Below are 19,206 nucleotides of genomic sequence, written 5' to 3'. Positions count from 1 at the left end.
GGTTTCAGTACTACGCTTAGTTTGTTTGTTTGTTTGTTTGTGCATAATTTGCTCTTCTGTTTCAAAAAGCCAAACATCTTGGGCAAAGCCTATTTTCTCCACTGATTCTTCTTCAGCCCCAATTACATTAGACATGATATGAAAGAGACTCGGTTTCCCCATTTTCACAGGCCTTTGCAATGAAAACGCTGATTTGTCAGTGGTCGCAAACAGAGCTTACTTATCTTTCCTTCACGGCAGGAATAACAGTTACAGGTAGGTAGCCGTGTTGGTCTGCCGTAGTCGAAACAAAAAATAAAAAAAATCCTTCCAGTAGCACCCTAAAGACCAACTAAGTTTGTTCTTGGTATGAGCTTTCGTGTGCATGCACACTTCTTCATGCACACGAAAGCTCATACAGTAGCAAAAACAAAAACCAATGGGATAAAGTTTATTAGCAGAAAGAAAGAAAGAAAGAAAGAAAGAAAGAAAGAAAGAAAGAAAGTCAAGTCAAGTACCTTTATTGGCATCACAATATAACACATTTCAAGTCAATGGGATAATTTGAAAGGGCAAGGGTGAAGCTGTTTGTGATTGTGTGCACTTAGATATTCTGCTTTGCCCTGTCTATTCCCCAAAAAACGTTGGTTCATTAGGAAACCTTTCTGATAAAATTGTGGCTAAAAATGAAGCTACTAAGGCAGTGATATCTTTGTCCCGATCTGCCAGGAAAAAACTTCATTTGGCTTCTTCTCGGATTTGTAGGCCGGAGGTCCAACATTGTGCTCAGCATCAGTTGGCGAGGTCTGCTGTGAAAAGAGCAATCTAAGAGAATGCGGTCCATTGAATCAGGTACTCAATGGTTGCAGGCACACAAATGGGCTTGATATGGAGTATGTGAGAGACTGCATGTGGTCACTGCAGAAGGGAAGGCATTTAATCTTGTGAGCATAAAGGCTCTTCGATGGGAAGGGAGCAGTAGATCCTAATACCTAAATATGAAAAAAAAACCACCTTTCAGAGCTCTTCCATAAGAAAAAGAAATCTTTCTACGAAGGCCGTTGGCATCATCTGCTCAGGGCAATCCAAGCAAAGGACAGCAAAGAAAGAAGCAATGCTCACTCTGTTTCCTCAATTCAAAGTGCTGGTCTTGATCTGCAGGTGAGACTCGAAAAATTAGAATATCATGGAAAAGTCCATTTATGTAAGCAATTGTTTTCATTAGCTACTGGAGTTTAATATATGAGATAGACTCATGACATGCAAAGCGAGATATGTTAAGCCTTTGCTTGTTATAATTGTGATGATTATGGCGTACAGCTGATGAGAACCCCAAAGTTGAAATTGTTAATTTGGGGTTCTCATCAGCTGTACGCCATAATCATCACAATTATAACAAATAAAGGCTTGACATATCTCGCTTTGCATGTCATGAGTCTATCTCATATGTTAGTTTCACCTTTTAAGTTGAATTACGGAAAGAAATGAACCTTTCCACGATATTCTAATTTTTTCGAGTTTCACCTGTATACAGCCTTTTTCGGCTCAGGACGCTAATAATGCCACTCTGCACATGAGCTGACCCAGACTCTCTGGTCACCAGCTGACAGCCTTTTACATAGGCCCTCTTCATGGGAGGTCTGCAGGGTGGCAACACGAGAACAAGAATTTTCTGTGAAACACCCTCCCCAGGGAGGCAACGCGTGTGGCACCATTTATATCAACCTTTAGGCACCAGGCAAAGATTATTCTTTATCCAGACTGAAGCCTCTCTTAGTAAGCTGGGATCTGTTAATCGTGTGTGTTTTTTAGGTTGCCCGTAATTGTTTTCAATGTAATTCACTTTGGGTCAACTATGTGAGAAAAGCAACTAACAAATGATAGCAGCAACAACATAATTTCCCGGATGCTCTTTGTTTCAGCCTCTAATTAACCCGTGGGTCATGCAAATGTATGTCAAATAGTGGAAACTAATTAGCCAGGAGTTCACACACGGCATGTCCAGTGATGCATTATCAAGGAGCCATTTCTGTACGTCAAACAGCTGTCACCAAACAAAGCATACGGTTTTAGTATAAAGGCCATCAATGCATGCCTCTTGCTACAGAACATCACAGAGCAAGATACAAGTTAGCTATCAAGCGACGATCACAGCCGATGTGCGAAGCTACCCTTTGGGTGCTATCACTCTGCGAAGATTTAATGCATCCTAGCTTCCGACTCCTCCCAAATATTAGTTGCACACTTCTAGTCCTGATCTGGCAAAGGCACAGCATAAAATAAGAGCTCTATTGTTGTAAAAAAAAAAAGCCCAGACAAATGCCAGGTTAATGAAAGAGTTCGGTTTCCCAAAACCACACATGCAAGGAAATTTGTCAATGTCTTTTTTTATTTGCATATCTGGCAGCCTGCCCTAGACAGCCAATACATAAAGGAGAACATACAGGTGTTTTCATTTGCGGCTAGTCTTTAATCTAGAAGTGCCAATTTGCTTCTGTTTTAATTACATCCTTCTCGGCATACTGTTACTGTCTTATGAAATCTCTTCATTACTGGCAGCGCACAACCAACGGCGTTGGCAGGAGATTTGGAACCAGTGGGGAAATGAGGCTCTCCTTCGCCTCCCAGGCCCCGCAGTCCCTTCAGGCTCTCCTGCCCAAGCCCCCGTGTGAGGCTTTCCATCCAGCCAAGCCAACACGCAACGTGCCTTCACATAAGAGTAGCGCCAATTGGAATGTCAACATTCCATGACTAATCCTTCTCCCAAACACCCCCAACCCTGCATGGGTGCCAGATTGCTCGAGTCATAATTCAGAAGCTACAGAAGTGCAGGACGCAACCTTTGATTTTTAGGTTTTAAAAATAAATAAATCCTGCTCTCTTTGTTCTCCTGGCATGCCAAGCAGAGTGACGGTACTGGAAGGTACATTTGGGGGTGAATGCAATCTAGTCCACCAAACCACTCAGGGAAGGATTTGCAGAGGAAGTTGCAATGACGGCGTCCACAAAAGATGACCACCCAAGCCTCTGCTTTTTTTTGGGGGGGGGGGACCTCCAGCAGGGGAGATGTCATCACCTCCTGAGGCAGCTGTTTCCACTGTTGAACAGCTCTTACAGTTATGGAGTTTCTCCTAATGTCTGGATGGATTTGGTTCTCCTGACACTCTTTCCACCTGGTTATAGACCTGTCTGTCGGAGCAAAGATGTCGAAGTGGTCGGCTGCGATCGACAGGTAGATCCCCGGGTGATCCAGGTCAATCGTGGGATCCTGATCGATCATGGGAATGTTTCTGCCACCCCCTCGCTCCCTCCGTCGCGTTGAGTGGGCAGTCGTCAGGTGGCTCCTGCTGTCAATTGAGGATAGGCTATCTGGCTTTAGAGCTGTGTGGTGTGTTATTTTCTCAATGGCGGATTATTATATTTTGAGGGACTTCTGGAATTTCCTGTTAAGGTCAATCTTCCCTAAAAAAGCTCAACAACTCTGGTCATTCCTCCCCCCCCAAAAAAGCTTGGGTAGATCATTGCCATTTTTTGTTATACTGGGAGTAGATTTCAGTCTCTTGGGAGTTGGACCCTGTGTTAGAGCAATGGAGATCCTGCACTAACTTCATATCCTCAGTTTCAAAAGTCTCCCAGCACACCTTCCAACACTTAGCCAATGAAAATAGGGATGTCGTACTACTACAACTACTATTACCCCCACAAATCTGGCTGGGTTGCCGAACCACTCCGGGCAGCTTCTAACATATATAAAAACGTAATAAAACATTAAACATTAAAAAAACTTTCCTATACAGGGTTGCCCTCAGATGTCGTCTAAAGGTTGCATTTCTTTGGCTCGGGGATCACACAACTGGTGCTGATAACGCCAAGGTTGCAGGTTCGATCCCCATGTGGGACAGCTGGACTAGAAGATGACCCTCAGGTTTCCTTCCAGCTCTATGATTCTATGAATAGCTTCTATGACAATACAGCCATTCACTTGAGCCTTGCTGGAGGTCTTCTTCAACAAGTGGGGGAAGGCACAGACTAGATCTCCTGCAAGAGCTTTCCCAACTCTTAAGATTCTGCTTGTGGGCTTCCCAGGAGCATCTGTCTGGCTACTATTGGAAACACAATACTGGGAAGAGTCTTGGTCTGATCCTTAAGGGCTATTCCCGAGTTCTTAACAGTGGGGGTGCGCATCTTCCCAAAAAGAAAACATCTTTATTTCACACCATCCACCCATTTCTGCAGGTTCTACTCTCTTGGTAGTGAGCTCCATGTTCCTATGCAAATGGATAGCCTCCTTCTCCTGAATACATGGGGGTCTCAATAGACAATATCAAGCTTCTCAGCAGAGAGAGAAGGGAGGGGAGAAATCGTGAGTCCTTCATAAATGTGTTACTTTATAAGTAAACAGAAGCAACAAGGGCCCACCTAGAGACGTGGCACCTGCTGCAGTCCATGATGGCATTAGGGGAGAACAAAGCTCCAACCTGCATTAGTCATTTTCCTGCTACTTATGGAATGGATTTTACTCGTATATCCATTTTAAAGCACATAAGTTTTTCCCTAAGACGATAATGTTCTAAAGCCACTCACACTGTGGCCCGCTGCCAAGAAGCAAAGGCAGGAAGCCTGAAGATAGACAATGCATTTTAAAAGAAAGACCGAAAAGGGAAATTAGCAGCAGTATTTCACTGCAGACAACTTTGCATTCTGTACAATTTTTAAGAAACCTTTTAGAATCTATCACAGTGCACAGCAATAGGTGGGAAAGGAAACCATTGAGGGGTCCCACCAAGACCTTCAAGCATTTGTCAAGCAGTCCATGGGAATAAGTGTTACAGAAGCTCACAAAATACTTGGAAGACACAACATGCCATGCTAAAGCAAGCTTCCTCAACCTGGTGCCCTCCAGAGGTTTTGGATTCCGGATCCCATCCGTCCCCAGCAGCACGGCCTATGGTCAGAGATGATGGAGGATGTAGTCCAAAAATATTTGTGGATCCAAGACTGAGGGAGCCTGGTTTGTAATTAGGAGGGTGAAATGCAATGGCCTTTTCACTCTACTCCCTGCGTGGCTGCTAGGAGTTCAGAAGCTTCTTCTTCTTCCATCTGAGATTAACAACAATTAAGCATCATATCTGAACACTGGAGTTTGGCTCGTCTTAACAATGGCTGGTTCAAGCAAGCCAGTTCCATCGAACCATGATCTGAAGCAGGCTCGTTTCCACTTCTTTAAACTATGGTTTGAAGCAGTGTTGTTTCAAAACAAACCATAGTTAAGATTAACAGGGTGTGTTGGGTTTGGACAATATGGCAAGCCACAGTTAATCGAAACCAGAAATGAAAGCATCCAAGCTTCTTCATGCAGTCGTGATGGAGAAGGAAGCTCCACCGCCTCACCGGGAGGCCCTGAGGTTGTCACCCATGTCTTTGTAAATGAATGTCTGCACAGGTTGGGCATTTCAGGCTGCTATTGCCACCGACTCTCTCATCCAGGCACTGTGAATGACACTGAGGGGCACCTCCGACAAATACAGCACCATCTCTTAGCCCATTTTATCCTCACAAAGTATTAAGATGAAATGTGAGAAGTGGCTCTTATAAAAACAGGTTAAGCCGCTATCTCCAAATCCATTTTCTGTGATTTTTTTTTTTTTTATAGTGCAATATGTTCAGCCTGGAGAAGGGAAGACTGAGAGGTGATACGATAGCCTTCTTCAAATATTTGAAATGCTGTCAGGTGGGAGATGGAGCAAGCTTGTTCCTACTGTTCCAGAGGGTAAGACCTGAACCAATTGATTCAAGTGACAAGAAAGGAGATTCCAACTAAATCTTAGGGAAAACTTTCTGATGGTAAGAATGTTTGACAGTGGAACAGAATTGTCAGAATGTTTGACAGTGGAACAGACTACCTCATAAAGTGGTGTGCTCTCCTTCTAGAGAGGTTTTTAAACAGAGGTCGAGTGGCCATCTGTCAGGGATTCTTTAGCTAGATGTGATTCCTGCATGTCAGTGGGTTGGACTAGATGACCCCTGGGGTCCCTTCCAACTCTACAATTGTATGATTCTATTATTATTATTATTATTATTATTATTATTATTATTAGCAGTTTGAAACAACAACACACCACACTTGTGGTGTGAAAAAGTGCACAGTCTTAACCAGAAGCATTGGGGCATGCACCGATCGGAAATAAAGCAGTACGTTTCCCCCAACATTTTCGCAAGCAAACGGAGGCAGTGTGGTGTAGTGGTTAGAGTGTTTGACTGAGACCTGGGAAACACCAGGGTTCAAATCCCCACTTAGTCATAAGGCTCCCTGGGCTGACCTTAGGCTCACAGCCACTCATTCTAACCTACCTCACAGGGTTGTTGTGGGAAGTAAAGGAAGAGGAGCCGTATCATGCGTGCCAGCTTGAGCTCCTCGTAGGAAAGAGTTTGGGCATAAATGCAACAACGTAAATAAACAGTATTGAAAGCAGGATCACTTTTAGTAGCATCATGAGCACAGATCAGCATGAATGTACAATGCAAAGCCCCATCTACTACATTGAACTGGATTTATTGCAGGAGAAAAGGCACAAAGGTTTGTAGCAGTTAGCAAGTTCAAAGTTCATGGGTTACAGAATGGAGAATTCCTGCAAAACTGTGAAACTTTAAATGTATGGATAGATAGAAATAGGTAAGAGGTAGATTTCCCACATCTATCTGAAGTACAACTCAAAAAAGGAAGGGAAAGTTCGTATTTCCACCCTCCCAACTTCCAAACTCCATTTTTATTAATTACATCGGAGACTTCTGCAGGAACTCGGGCACTTGGGCTATTTTTAATAAGGTTCATCCGGCTCAAATGTATTGTTCCGCTTCAAATGAAGATCAAACTACTAATTTAGCTGGAGATAATTGCACGCCTTTCAGGTCAGCTCCCAAGTGGGATACAGCAGGGTCTCATTGCCAAACCAAAATGATCAGGCCTAGAAATAAAAATTTTAAAAGAGGCCACCCAATGCAGTACACAGGACCAGCCCAAGACATTTTGGCACCTGAGGCAAACCACAAAATGCCGTGTCCCCCTCCCTGCCAGGGAAGAAGGGGTGAGCAAAGGGTTACCTCAGGAACAAGGGGATAATAAAGATCTACATCAGGGTTTGCTGCCCCTGTGGATCTTGCTACCCGAGGAGGGCACCTCCTGTTGTCTCATGGGTGGGCCGGCCCTGGCAGTACAGAATCCTCAGGTACCGGTACATCAGCTCAATACATTTAAAGCAGTGTTACCATTTTAAACAGTCATAGCTTCCCACAAAGAATTCTGGGAACTGTAGTTTGTTAAGGGTGCTGAGAGCTGGTGGCAGATACCTCTATTCCCCTCGGAACTACAGTTCCCTGAAAGGTTTTACAATCCGTCCCTCCTCCCAGGGAACAGACTTTGGAAGTCCAACCCAATGCTCAATGCGCACTCAACAACACTGAACAAATACATTTTTATGAGGGTGCGTCCAAGATCACAGGGGAAAGTAGCTATCGCCTGGTGACTATTCAATGTCCTAGTCAGGTTCCATGGTGGTGGGAGGGATTTTCTGGTTCAGCTCAGGCAGCAAAATGTCTTAGGCCAGCCCCCTCCCATTTCTGTATTTGTTGGAGCTGTCTGACAGTCCTGCTGACAGGAATCTGGTTACCAGCTGCATGCAATAAGTTGATAGCAAAGCCATAACCAGCCTACTTTCCCAAGCTTTTAGGTGGGCTTTTTAAATGGCACCTTGGTTTTAGAACATAAGAACAGCCTGCTGGATCAGGCCAATGGCCCATCTAGTCCAGCATCCTGTTCTCACAGTGGCCAACCAGATGCCTGTGGGAAACCCAAAAACAGGACGCAAGCACAAGAGCAACACTCTCCCCCTCGCACAGTTTCCAGCAACTTGTATTCAGGAGAATTGCTGCCTCCGACCAAGGAAGCAGAGCATAGTCATCATGGCTAGAAGTCATCGATAGGCCTCTCCTACATGAATTTGTCTCAATCCTCTTTTAAAGCTGTCCATGTTGACAACCATCACTGTTTCCTATGGACAAACAGGCCAAACCCTACGCCAAAGGATAAATGGACATAAATCTGATATCAGGAATCACAAGACAGAGAAACCAGTAGGAGAACACTTCAATCTCCCAGGACATTCTATAAAAGATCTCAAAGTAGCTGTCTTAATACAAAGAAATTTCAGAAATAGACTGGAAAGAGAAGTGGCTGAATTGCAACTAATCGCCAAACTTAAAACCATGGAGAGACCTGGTCTGAACAAAGACATTGGATTCTTATCTCATTATACATAACAAAGCTATCTTTAGCCATCTCACCCCTTGCCTTTCCCTGCAAGACTAATTGCAGCCGTTAAGAGTCATTAACAGGTTTTCCACACCTATCAGCTGATCACCCATTCCCACCACCCTTCTGAGTAATACCCACTCTCTCACTATATTTGAGGATCTGGTGACTTCTGTTTCAGTGTATCTGAAGAAGTGTGCATGCACACGAAAGCTCATACCAAGAACAAACTTAGTTGGTCTCTAAGGTGCTACTGGAAAGGATTTTTTATTTTATTTTGACTATGGCAGACCAACCCACCTGTAACTGTTTCCTGTGGGAGTGAGTTCCAAAGGTTAAAGTTTTAAACCTTTCTGAATCCTTTCCGAAGTCCTCTCTGAGAAAGGTTCAAGTCCTTTCTGGGCTATTGGCCTTTTGTTGCTGTTTCATTCTTGTCTCTGTACTGGGATGGCGTTATTATGATGCCTTGTTTTAGCGAGCTGCTACAAGCTGCCTCGTGGAGAGGAATAGACATCCTTTGGGTAAGTGAAAGAAAGTGACATTTCTGGTGTTACATTTAAATCAATTCCCTTTGAGTACTGTAAGCTCTGCAGAGCTCTGAAACCCGGAAGAAAGCTACTTCCTGAGAACTGTCTTGTAAGCACGATGCTGTGATTCAGTGTGTCTTACAACAAGGGTGGGGACCAGATGCCAAGGATTAGGTGCCCTGACACCCACCCTTGGATTAAACACAACCTCTTGCACACAACCCCTGCATCAGCTCAGGGCATCGGTCACAAGACCCAACAGGTACATTAATAAAGCCTAGGATACATGGCTAAGCATAAGCAAATACATTGGCCCAACATTTGACACACCCCTCCCATTCTTCTTTTAAAGGAACAGGGTGGGATCTGTAATTTGTGCAGTTTGTGAAAGGCACAAATACAGGATGGGTGACACCTGGCTTGAGAGCAGTACATGTGAAAAGGATCTAGGAGTCTTGGTAGACCACAAACTTGACATGAGTCAACAGTGTGATGCAGCAGCTAAAAAAGCCAATGCAATTCTGGGCTGCATCAATAGGAGTATAGCGTCTAGATCAAGGGAAGTAATAGTACCACTATATTCTGCTCTGGTCGGACCTCACCTGGAATACTGTGTCCAGTTCTGGGCACCACAGTTCAAGAAGGATACTGACAAGCTGGAACGTGTCCAGAAGAGGGCAACCAAAATGGTCAAAGGCCTGGAAACGATGCCTTATGAGGAAAGGCTTAGGGAGCTGGGTATGTTTAGCCTGGAGAAGAGAAGGTTAAGGGGTGATATGATAGCCATGTTCAAATATATAAAAGGATGTCATATAGAGGAGGGTGAAAGGTTGTTTTCTGCTGCTCCAGAGAAGCGGACATGGAGCAATGGATTCAAACTACAAGAAAAAAGATTCCACCTAAACATTAGGAAGATCTTCCTGACAGTGAGAATTTGCTACCAAGGAGTGTGGTGGAGTCTCCTTCTTTGGAGGTCTTTAAGCAGAGGCTTGACAGCCATCTGTCAGGAATGCTTTGATGGTGTTTCCTGCTTGGCAGGAGGTTGGACTGGATGGCCCTTGTGGTCTCTTCCAACTCTATGATTCTATGATTCCCACCCCAAGCGAGAAGATGGATCTTGCAGGCATGCACTCCTACAGGGGGCTAGCACCCTTCGCACCTGCACTGACCGGAGAGAATGCTTGGCAATAAGACTTCAACCCAACCCTCTCACTTTCCCTCTGAACCAACCAGCTGTGCGAGCCTCACTCTCAGAAGACAGGGTGAGGGTTGGCTCATCTGGCTCTCTCCCTTCCCGTTCTGGGCCATCCAGCGGCCCTGAAGCAGGACCTTCCTCTCGGTCACTGTTTGAGTTGTCTCCACTTAGAATCATAGAAGGTACCCCCAAGACAACTCAAGCCCAACCTCCTGCAATGAAGGAATCACAGCTGAAGCATCCATGACAGATGGCCATCCATCCTCTGCTTAAAAACATCCAAGGAAGGAGAGTCCATCACCTCCCGAGGGAGGCCGTTCCACTGTCAAACAGCATTGCCATCAGAAAGTTCTTCCTGATGTTTAGTCAGAATCTCCTTTGGTTCATGCCCTACACTTCAGACCAGCAGAAAGCAATTTTGCTCCACCTTCCAAGTGACAGCCCTTCATGCATTTGAAGGCTGCCATCCTATCTCCTACCTGGGAGGCGGGTGCCACTGTGGTCTAAACCACAGAGCCTAGGGCTTGCTGATCAGAAGGTCGGCGGTTCGAATCCCCGTGATGGGGTGAGCTCCCGTTGTTCGGTCCCAGCTCCTGTCCACCTAGCAGTTCGAAAGCATGTCAAAGTGCAAGTAGATAAATAGGTACCACTCCAGCGGGAAGGTAAGCGCTGTTCTGGTTTGCCAGAAGCGGCTTAGTCAAGCTGGCCACATGACCAGGAAGCTGTCTGCAGACAAACACTGGCTCCCTCAGCCTATAGAGCGAGATGAGCGCACAACCCCAGAGTCATCCGCGACTGGACCTAAAGGTCAGGGGTACCTTTAGCTTTACCTTTATCCTATCTCCTCTCAGTCTCCTCTTTCCCAGGCTAAACATCCCCAACTCCCTCAACCGTTCCTCATTAGGCTTGGTTTCCAGACCCTTGGTCATCTTGGCCAACCTCCTCTGCTCACGTAAATAAATGTGCATGTCTTTTAAGGAAGCAGTTTAACCCAGACTCCTCTGGGAATTAGGAACATTGGAGTGACCCACTGAAATAAAATTGAATCAAACACCTGGAAACTCTGGTTTTGGGGGTAAAGTGCATCATGAAGAACTATAGGTTCAAAACTACATGTTAGTGACCTTTGTTCAAAGAAACAAAGAAAGTGTTGCTGACCCCGAGGGTCCTTCAGCTTCCAAAATAAACCTCAACATAAAAACAAACCCCAAAAATGTAAACGCCATTTACACTCAGAACAAATAACACCCTAACAACATTAGAACAAGTTCTTTTAATACCAAAATGGGCCGGCTGTAGTAAACACAAAATGACCTATATATCTGTCCATCAGCACCACGCTTAAGATGTCTCAAAAAGGAATGAGATTTCTTATTCTGCAACATCCTTGCATCACTCTTCTTGCTCCTCGGTTCAGAACGTGAAACAACTGCAAGCAACATCTGGCTGGATCACATGAAACGTAATTGAGCAACTGCTTACAATTATGCTCACTCAGTGGATGGAATGATATGGTGCAGTTTTGGAGAGCAAGCAAGATAATGTCTTGCTGAACATTTGTTCCCTGCGCCTGGAGATTCTGTTGCACTTTCTCTGGAGGTCATTTAGCCCACGGGCATAAGAGTTCAAGTTTGGCAACGCAAAACTGATGAACCCTATCCTGGAGGGCCAGACCAACTCAAAACTTATACACACATATTAATAATTATAATGATAGTGGTTTGATTTCTTATCCACCCTTCACTGCAAGATCCCGGGGTGGGTTACAGCCATTTGATGCATGATATTATGTGCAAACTTGTTTTCTCCTGCTCTGGAGGGCAGGACTCGAACCAATGGCTTCAGGTTACAAGAAAGGAGATTCCTACTGAAGATCAATAAGAACTTTCTGACTCTAAGAGGTGTTTGACAATGCAACTGATTCCCACAAAAGGTTGTGGGCTCTCCCTCCCTGGGGGATTTTAAGCGGAGGTTGGATGGCCATCTGTCGTGGATGCTTTAGTTGAGATTTCTGCATTGCAGGGGGTTGGAATAGATGACCCTTGGGGTCCCTTCCAGCTCTACAGTTCTATGATTCTATTAGAAACAACAACAACTGATTGCAATGAAGAGAATAGGTTGAGTCTGAGAGAGAGAGAGAGGGAGAGAGAGAGAGAGTTGCCAGGATAAAGAGGTGTGTCTTTAGAATATAATGAAAACTACATACAGAAAGTGCCAGACATACCTCCCTGGGGAGGTAATTCAACAGCTATGGGGCTGCCACAGAAATTGCCCTCTTGCTGCCACCCCCTCAGCTTCTGAGGACAAGGGAGCCTCTAAGAAGGCCACCTCTACTGACCTTAGCCCTCAAGAGAGTCTGTAAGGAAGGAAGCCTCTCATACCCCACTGACAGGTGCTACACAGCTTTAGCTACCTAATCCTTACTCAGATACTCTCTGATATGCTAATACAGGCACAGGCAAACTCCGCCCTCCAGATGTTTTGGGACTACAACTCCCATCAACCCTAGCTAACAGGACCAGTGGTCAGGGATGATGGGAGTTGTAGTCTCAAAACATCTGGAGGGCTGAGTTCGCCTATGCCTATACTAATGTGTTGAGGATGGAGGAAGACCTTGGTCTTGGCCTTGCCGCCTGTGGGGAACAGCGGTCTCCTAGAAACTCTCAGCACCCTTAACAAATGACAGTTCCCAGGATTCTCTGGGGTAGCCATGGCCATGACTGCCTAACATGGTACGATACTGTACAGCATGGTTGCCATATTTCAAAAAGTGAAAATCCAGGCACAATTTGCAAAATCTCAAAAAAAGAAAAACCCAACCTGAGTTATTGAACTACAGTATTTGAAATGAAATTCACCAAAATCTGGACTTCCAACACGGGCTGCCATATGTCCGGATTTTCCCAGACATTTCAGCGCTTTCCACTTCTTGCGAATGCTGGTTATGTCTAGGAAATTCTGGACATATGGCAACCATGTGTTTAAATGCATTTAATAGCGTTGCTTTTTTAGTGAGCAATTGGATAGACGTAGACACTTATATATGCACCATTGACAAAGGGACAAGGACTGTCATTCTTAAAAGTAGAATCCACAAAGGTGGGAGGAGGGAGAAATCTCATTGAAGGGGCTTAGAACCCTGAGCCACTGCACCACACAGGAGTTATGCCTGCCCTACCCCATAATTCTCAAATCACAGGTGCATATTTATTTATTCCAGCCATGAATGTTCCACTGTGGGTGTTCACTTGATTTAACCAATTTTATGAGGATCATTTGAGCTTCTCCTTGTTGTGAGCGTCTTTATATTAAGGAAAGCAATATTTTGAAACCCATTTACAGGCAACAGGGACAAACTCTGAAGTCTATATTCTATTCTGCAGAAACACAACCTGCCGCCTCGGTGCCACACTGACACCCACACTTAATAGCAAAACCAAGAAATAACACGATCCGGGGTCATTGTTTTAAGAAGGCTAAATATGTGCTCTGCTGCAGCAGTGCACAAAGAACGGCCAGCCCAACCACACAGAGCAGTTGTGTGCACTTAACAACAACAACAACAACAACAAATTTATATGCCATTCATCTGATTGGATTGCCCTAACCACTCTGGGCAGCTTCCAAAAAACTAAAACACTGTAAGACATCAAACATTAAAAACTTCCCTATACAGGGCTGCCTTCAGATGTCTTCTAAAAGTCAGAAAGCTGTTTAGTTGCTTGACATCTGATGGGAGGGTGTTCCACAGGGATGGGGGGGACTACTGAGAAGGCCCTCTGCCTGGTTCCCTGTAACTGAAAGAGAAATCGGGAGATTTGCTCATTCCTACACTGCACCATTTTTATACACTGAATGGCAAAGTTTTTCCTTAAGTGTCCCATTTCAGGCTGCGGGTATCTGGGAAATAGGGAGGGTGGTCGGCGGTTCAAATCCCCGGGTTCAAATCCACGGTCTCAGCTCCTGCCAACCTAGCAGTTCGAAAGCACGCCAAAAGTGCAAGTAGATAAATAGGTACCGCTCCGGCAGGAAGGTAAACAGCGTTTCCGTGCGCTGCTCTGGTTCGCCAGAAGCGGCTTAGTCATGCTGGCCACATGACCCGGAAAAACTGTCTGGGGAACGGACAAACGCCGGCTCCCTCGGCCTGTAAAGCGAGATGAGCGCCGCAACCCCAGAGTCATTCACGACTGGATTTAACTGTCAGGGTTCCCTTTACCTTTTAAGTGGAGACAAACGAACTCTCATCTCCTAATCAACACAAAAAAGCTTTTGACTTTTCTGAACTTTACCTTTAGTGCTTTTTTCTGGGGGGACGAAGAGGTACGCATACCCCTAAACATTTTGTGAAGCTAAGTCTGGCCTCACTGAGAGGCGGTATTTCAATATGAGTAGGAAAATGAGAGTACCCCTAAACATTTTTTTTCTTTTAGAAAAAAAAAAGCACTGAATATTCCCATATGACAAACAAACTCATGGTCTATAGAGAATTAGCATGTCAGGGCAAAAGGCTTCACCCAGATTTCCTGCATACAGTCTTTTCACTTGCGTACAATTTATGTGTCATGGCAATAAACGTTCAGAGATGCAACACTACACTTGCCGTCTGAACTCGGGCAGCCCAGAAAGTGCCCCAACAAACCCCCTCGATTCTGAAAATGCATTCACTTAAGTGGACTTAGAATCATAGAATTGTAGAATTGTGGGTCATGTATACCAACCCCTTGCAATGCAGGAACATGCAATTGTCCCATACAGAGATCGAACCTGCAACCTTGGCATTATCAGCACCACACTATTAAAACTGATCCTTTATTATGCAGTCACACAAAACAGAAGCAACAACAAGACAAGTAAAATATCACAATATGCAAAATATATCCAAATAGGTTCGTAATGCATAAATGATATCAGGAGTGATTAAAACACATCTGAAATATGATAGCTTATTGTAAAATATGGAAGTTTAGAGTGAGTCGAATAAATAAATAACAGCATGACAACCAGATTATAAATATAAACAGCACCCAGACAGCATAGGTTTAATAATTTGAGGGCAATGTCCTTTTTGTATTTTTGCAGCCAGAAAGAGAAATAATAATAATAATAATAATTTTATTATTTGTATTTTTTGCCATATTTCTATTTTGCCTGTCTTCCAAGGAACTCAAGGTACAGTACGTGGTTCTCTGCACTCCTCCCCCAATATTATCTTCCTAACAACCCTGTGAGAAAGGCCTAGTGTGAGTCCAGGAGTGCCAACTTGCCTTCGCGTCCGTGGGTGCCCAGGGTCATGGCTGCCATACAGCATGTATGGCTCTGTCACTCCCTTTGTGGATGCCCAGCCCCTTCATGGGGAATTCTGTGGGTGCTCGGGCACCCAAGGCCCCAGGGAGCTGTCACCTATGCAAGAGTCAGAATTTGACCCCGGGTCCCTCTGGTCCAATTCTGAAATGCTAACCATTGTGTCATGCCAGCTTACCATGCCAGTTAATGCTCCCCACTCCCCGTGTATACATTCCTTAGACGTAACAGTTGTTGCCAATTTTTCTGGCACACTTTCCCAACAGCCGCTCTCCTGCATCTAGTTACACAGAGCATGGGACTCCAGCAAATGTGAGTTTTGCAGATCCACTGTGATGTGACAAGTTTCACCCACCCAAACTCCCTCTTTCTGCACACCTATGCTGTCTACTGTCAGCCCGTTGCTGAAAGGTTGTTGCTCGTTGACAATTATTTTCAAAATAGTATTTGAGAGAGTATGCTTGTCTTGGCACCATAAGACAACTGAGGCTGTCACCCTAAGCATCTTTTCAAAGGATTAAGGTCCACTAAAATCAATGGAATATTTATTGATTTCTGTGGAGGCAGATCTCTGCCTAAACTTCTTTCAAGTGTGTTTATTTTAATAACTTCTGACCTGCCCTTCACCCAGATGGATCCAAGGATGCTGTACATTTATCAATAAAAGCAAGACATCAACCATCATCAAAAAATTAAAAGCCCTAGAAGACAACGGAAAAGCAGCCTGAATAGGAACAGAACACTTGCAAAATGCTTGGGCAAACAAGGAAGTCTTAACCTGGCACCAAGAAGATTGCACTGTGTCAAATACAAGTCCAGCCTCTCCAGGGAGACTATTCCAAAGTCAAGGGGCCACCACAGAAAAGCCCATGCGAGTGTTACAGACTTCAGCAAGTGACAACCCTCAAGAGAAAGGCCTCAGCTAAAGATCTTACTCTATAGGCAGGAAAATATGGGAGGAGATGTTCATACTGGTATACGGACCCCCAAGCTGCATACAGAGTGCAAACTGTGGGGCCATAGAGCCAAGATATATATAAGCAGAGCTCCAAAACTACTCAAACAACAACAGCAACTGGTAACACTGTGCGCTAATACCTAGAAAGAATGTATACACTTGCCAAACCTCAAAACTACCACATAAAGATGTCCAAGCCTTTCTTTCCACCCCCACCATAAAATCATGCAGCTCGATATTTCTTGATCCCATACCTCATGCATTTCAGATATATTGTCCTTGCTTGTTTTCTAATCTAATGAATGCCAGAAAATTCAGAAAAGGAAAATGCTTTGCAAGTACGGAGAGTTTATAAGGTGGGCTTGGCCTACTTGGCAGTTCATATGCATGCCAGTAGCTTTTGAAGGAGAGACCCCAAACCTTGAATCCCTCTAGTTTTCAAATCAAGGAAGGAAGGGATTTTTGACTGGTGAGGATGTGGGGGTGAGAGAGAGACTGAAGGAATGGATTGCAAGGAAGTTTACAACCAGGTGGGTATTGTAGGCAGAAATCATTGGCACACAAATGTTTCTATACAACCAGGGACACCATAACAGCTGTTTTTAATTCACAAGAACATCAGAACTGGAGGCATTTTTGTCACATATTCTGAAGGGGGTGGGAACAGAGTAGTGTGCTCTCTCTCTCTCTCTATTTCTCTCTCTCTCTCTTTCTCTCTCTCTGCAAGTTAAAGGGCCAGCAACCATTAACTCAGCCTTTAACTCAGAAATAAAACACTTAGGTATCTTGATAAACCTTTAAAAGGCAAGGACATGTTGGATTAACACATACTCACTCTAGAATGACACCTAAGCTTGAAAGGTCTAACCTTGAACTGCATGCAATGTAAACACAATGGAAAAAGAACAGGAAACCCAAGGCCCAAAAGTTGTGTGAAACTGATTTGGGAAGAGGGAGTGAATGAAATTAACAAAACCAAGAAATTAGCCTAAGATATTGGGGGGGGCAAGGAGGGGGAGAAAGAGATGGAAGGAAGCTGGGAAATAATGGTATTATGTTTACCTTCAACTGTCAGATTGGGGTGGGGGGAGCCACATGCTTCTTCCACAACTACTGTTTCTCTTGCACACCACGGTTTGTGACAATGTGCATGGAACTGGCATTGTCTTTCAGTGATACCAGTCTGATTTCCTTTGCCTCGCCCCCAAGAAATCATGTCAAGGTAAGATCTCACCCTGCCCATCATCTTCCCAACTTGCCCTTTCTTGGTGTCACACACATACCCCTTTCTCCCCAGGAGAAATCAAACATTGAAGGAGAAAAGTGCATTGTGGGGAGGGAGGGGGAAGAAAGCAGCACAGGGCAAGTGTTGCGTGGAATAAAGAGAGGTCTCCACTTGTCCACACCAGACACACAAAAGCACTTTTTTTTGCAACAAGAAAGAAGGGGAGGAAGAGGATTAAGGCTGCATTGACAACCGGGTTCCACTTGCAAGCAGCCCTTCAGATGACAGCCAGGGGATGTTCTTTTGCACATCAATTCAGACACACACCCCTTTTTCATTCCATCCATGCTTTAAAGGGGCAGCAGATAAATAAACCAACCCTTCTGGAGCATAAAGGAGATGCAAGTCCAATGCCATTGCCCGTCTCTCCTTCTGCCCCCACACCCCCCACCTCCAAGTTCCTCCGAGCCCCTCCTCTTCCCACCCCCCTCTCGCTCGCAAGGAATACACCCCGATTCCCTCCCCACCTCCGAACACATAAAGCACAACCACCACTCCCCAACAGCTGGAGAGAGCGAGGGGAAAGGGGGGGGGGAGAGAGAGAGACACCCAGCCAACTCGCTCCTCAAAGCAGCACATCCATCAAACTGCAGCCCAAACAAAAATAAATATACTCAGCGCACAGCAAGGCAGGGGAAGAAGCCACCTCGACCTATAAATATTTGGAGTAGCCAAGGGATTAGGGGGCGGAGGGGGGGGGAGCAAAGAAAGAGATGGGGATTCCTGGACTGCATTGTTATCCCAGCAGTAGGGACCAGAGGAGAGGAAAGAGGACACCCACACACCCCAAGTGCACACCCTCCTTCCTCGACGCACACACCCCTCTATGCTGCCATTACCCCCACCCACCCACAGTCAGCAAACAATGAGCCAGAGGGCAAGCCCGGCCGCCCCCTCCCCTTCCGGGCTTCCCTATAATATAGCCCCGCCGCCGCCACCCCCGACGGGGAGCCCGGGCGCCCTCACCTCCAAGGCTTCCAGCGTGACGAAGCTGGCCAGGGCAAAGCCATCGATGATGTCCTCCTCGGGCGAGGACGACTCCCTCCTCTTCCTCCTGGGGGGCTTGGGCCGGCCCGTCGGCTGCAGCGGCGGCTTGCCATTGTTGTCGAGCTCGGAGCCCGAGGAAGAAAGGACGGACGGGGCGGTGGGCGTCCGCCTCGGCTCCGCCGCCACCACCACCAGAGCCGCCCCGCCGGGAGCAGCAGCAGCAGCAGCACCTTGTAATAATCCGCGTTTGGAGCGCCTCGCCCGGTCGCGCTGCGAGCGGGAGCGCCGCTTCTTGCGAAAGCCGTTGCAGAGTGTGGGGCCGTCCATGGCTCGCTCGCTCTCGTCGCAACAACAGGGCCCCCCCACCCCCGGACAACTCCACACTGCCTTCGCCCTCCCTCCCTCCTGCTCTCTTCCCCCCACCTACCCACCCCCTCCAACTTCGTCTCCCCCACCCCCCGGTGGAATACAGGGAGGGAGGGAGCGAGGGAGGGAGGGGGGAGGAAGGAGAAGGAAGGGGGGGCAAGAAAGGGAGACTCCCAAGGAATGTCAGCAACCCGGGGGGGGGGGGGCAGGCGAGAGCGATGTCGAGAGATTCCTCCGAGCAAACCCAGGAAAGTAATGGCTGGTCACTGGTCTTCCTTGGGAAAATAGATATGTGTAATT

At 45.9% G+C, this 19,206-nt stretch overlaps 1 protein-coding gene across 1 annotated transcript in view; it reads right to left on the bottom strand.

Annotated features, from left to right (window-relative positions):
- Positions 1 to 18,945, bottom strand: part of AUTS2 (activator of transcription and developmental regulator AUTS2) — a 659,999-nt gene extending 641,054 nt beyond the window's left edge. The window contains exon 1 of the mRNA XM_033171799.1: positions 18,520 to 18,945. Within this exon, the coding sequence (XP_033027690.1) occupies positions 18,520 to 18,867 (348 nt within the window). The 5' untranslated portion in view covers positions 18,868 to 18,945. The remainder of the gene's footprint in view (positions 1 to 18,519) is intronic.
- Positions 18,946 to 19,206: the final 261 nt, after the last annotated feature.

The sequence above is a fragment of the Lacerta agilis genome, chromosome 15 (genome assembly GCF_009819535.1).
Source record: "Lacerta agilis isolate rLacAgi1 chromosome 15, rLacAgi1.pri, whole genome shotgun sequence".
NCBI lineage: Eukaryota > Metazoa > Chordata > Lepidosauria > Squamata > Lacertidae > Lacerta > Lacerta agilis.
Note: the sequence above shows the minus strand (reverse complement) of the source record. Positions and strands in the feature narration are given on the sequence as shown.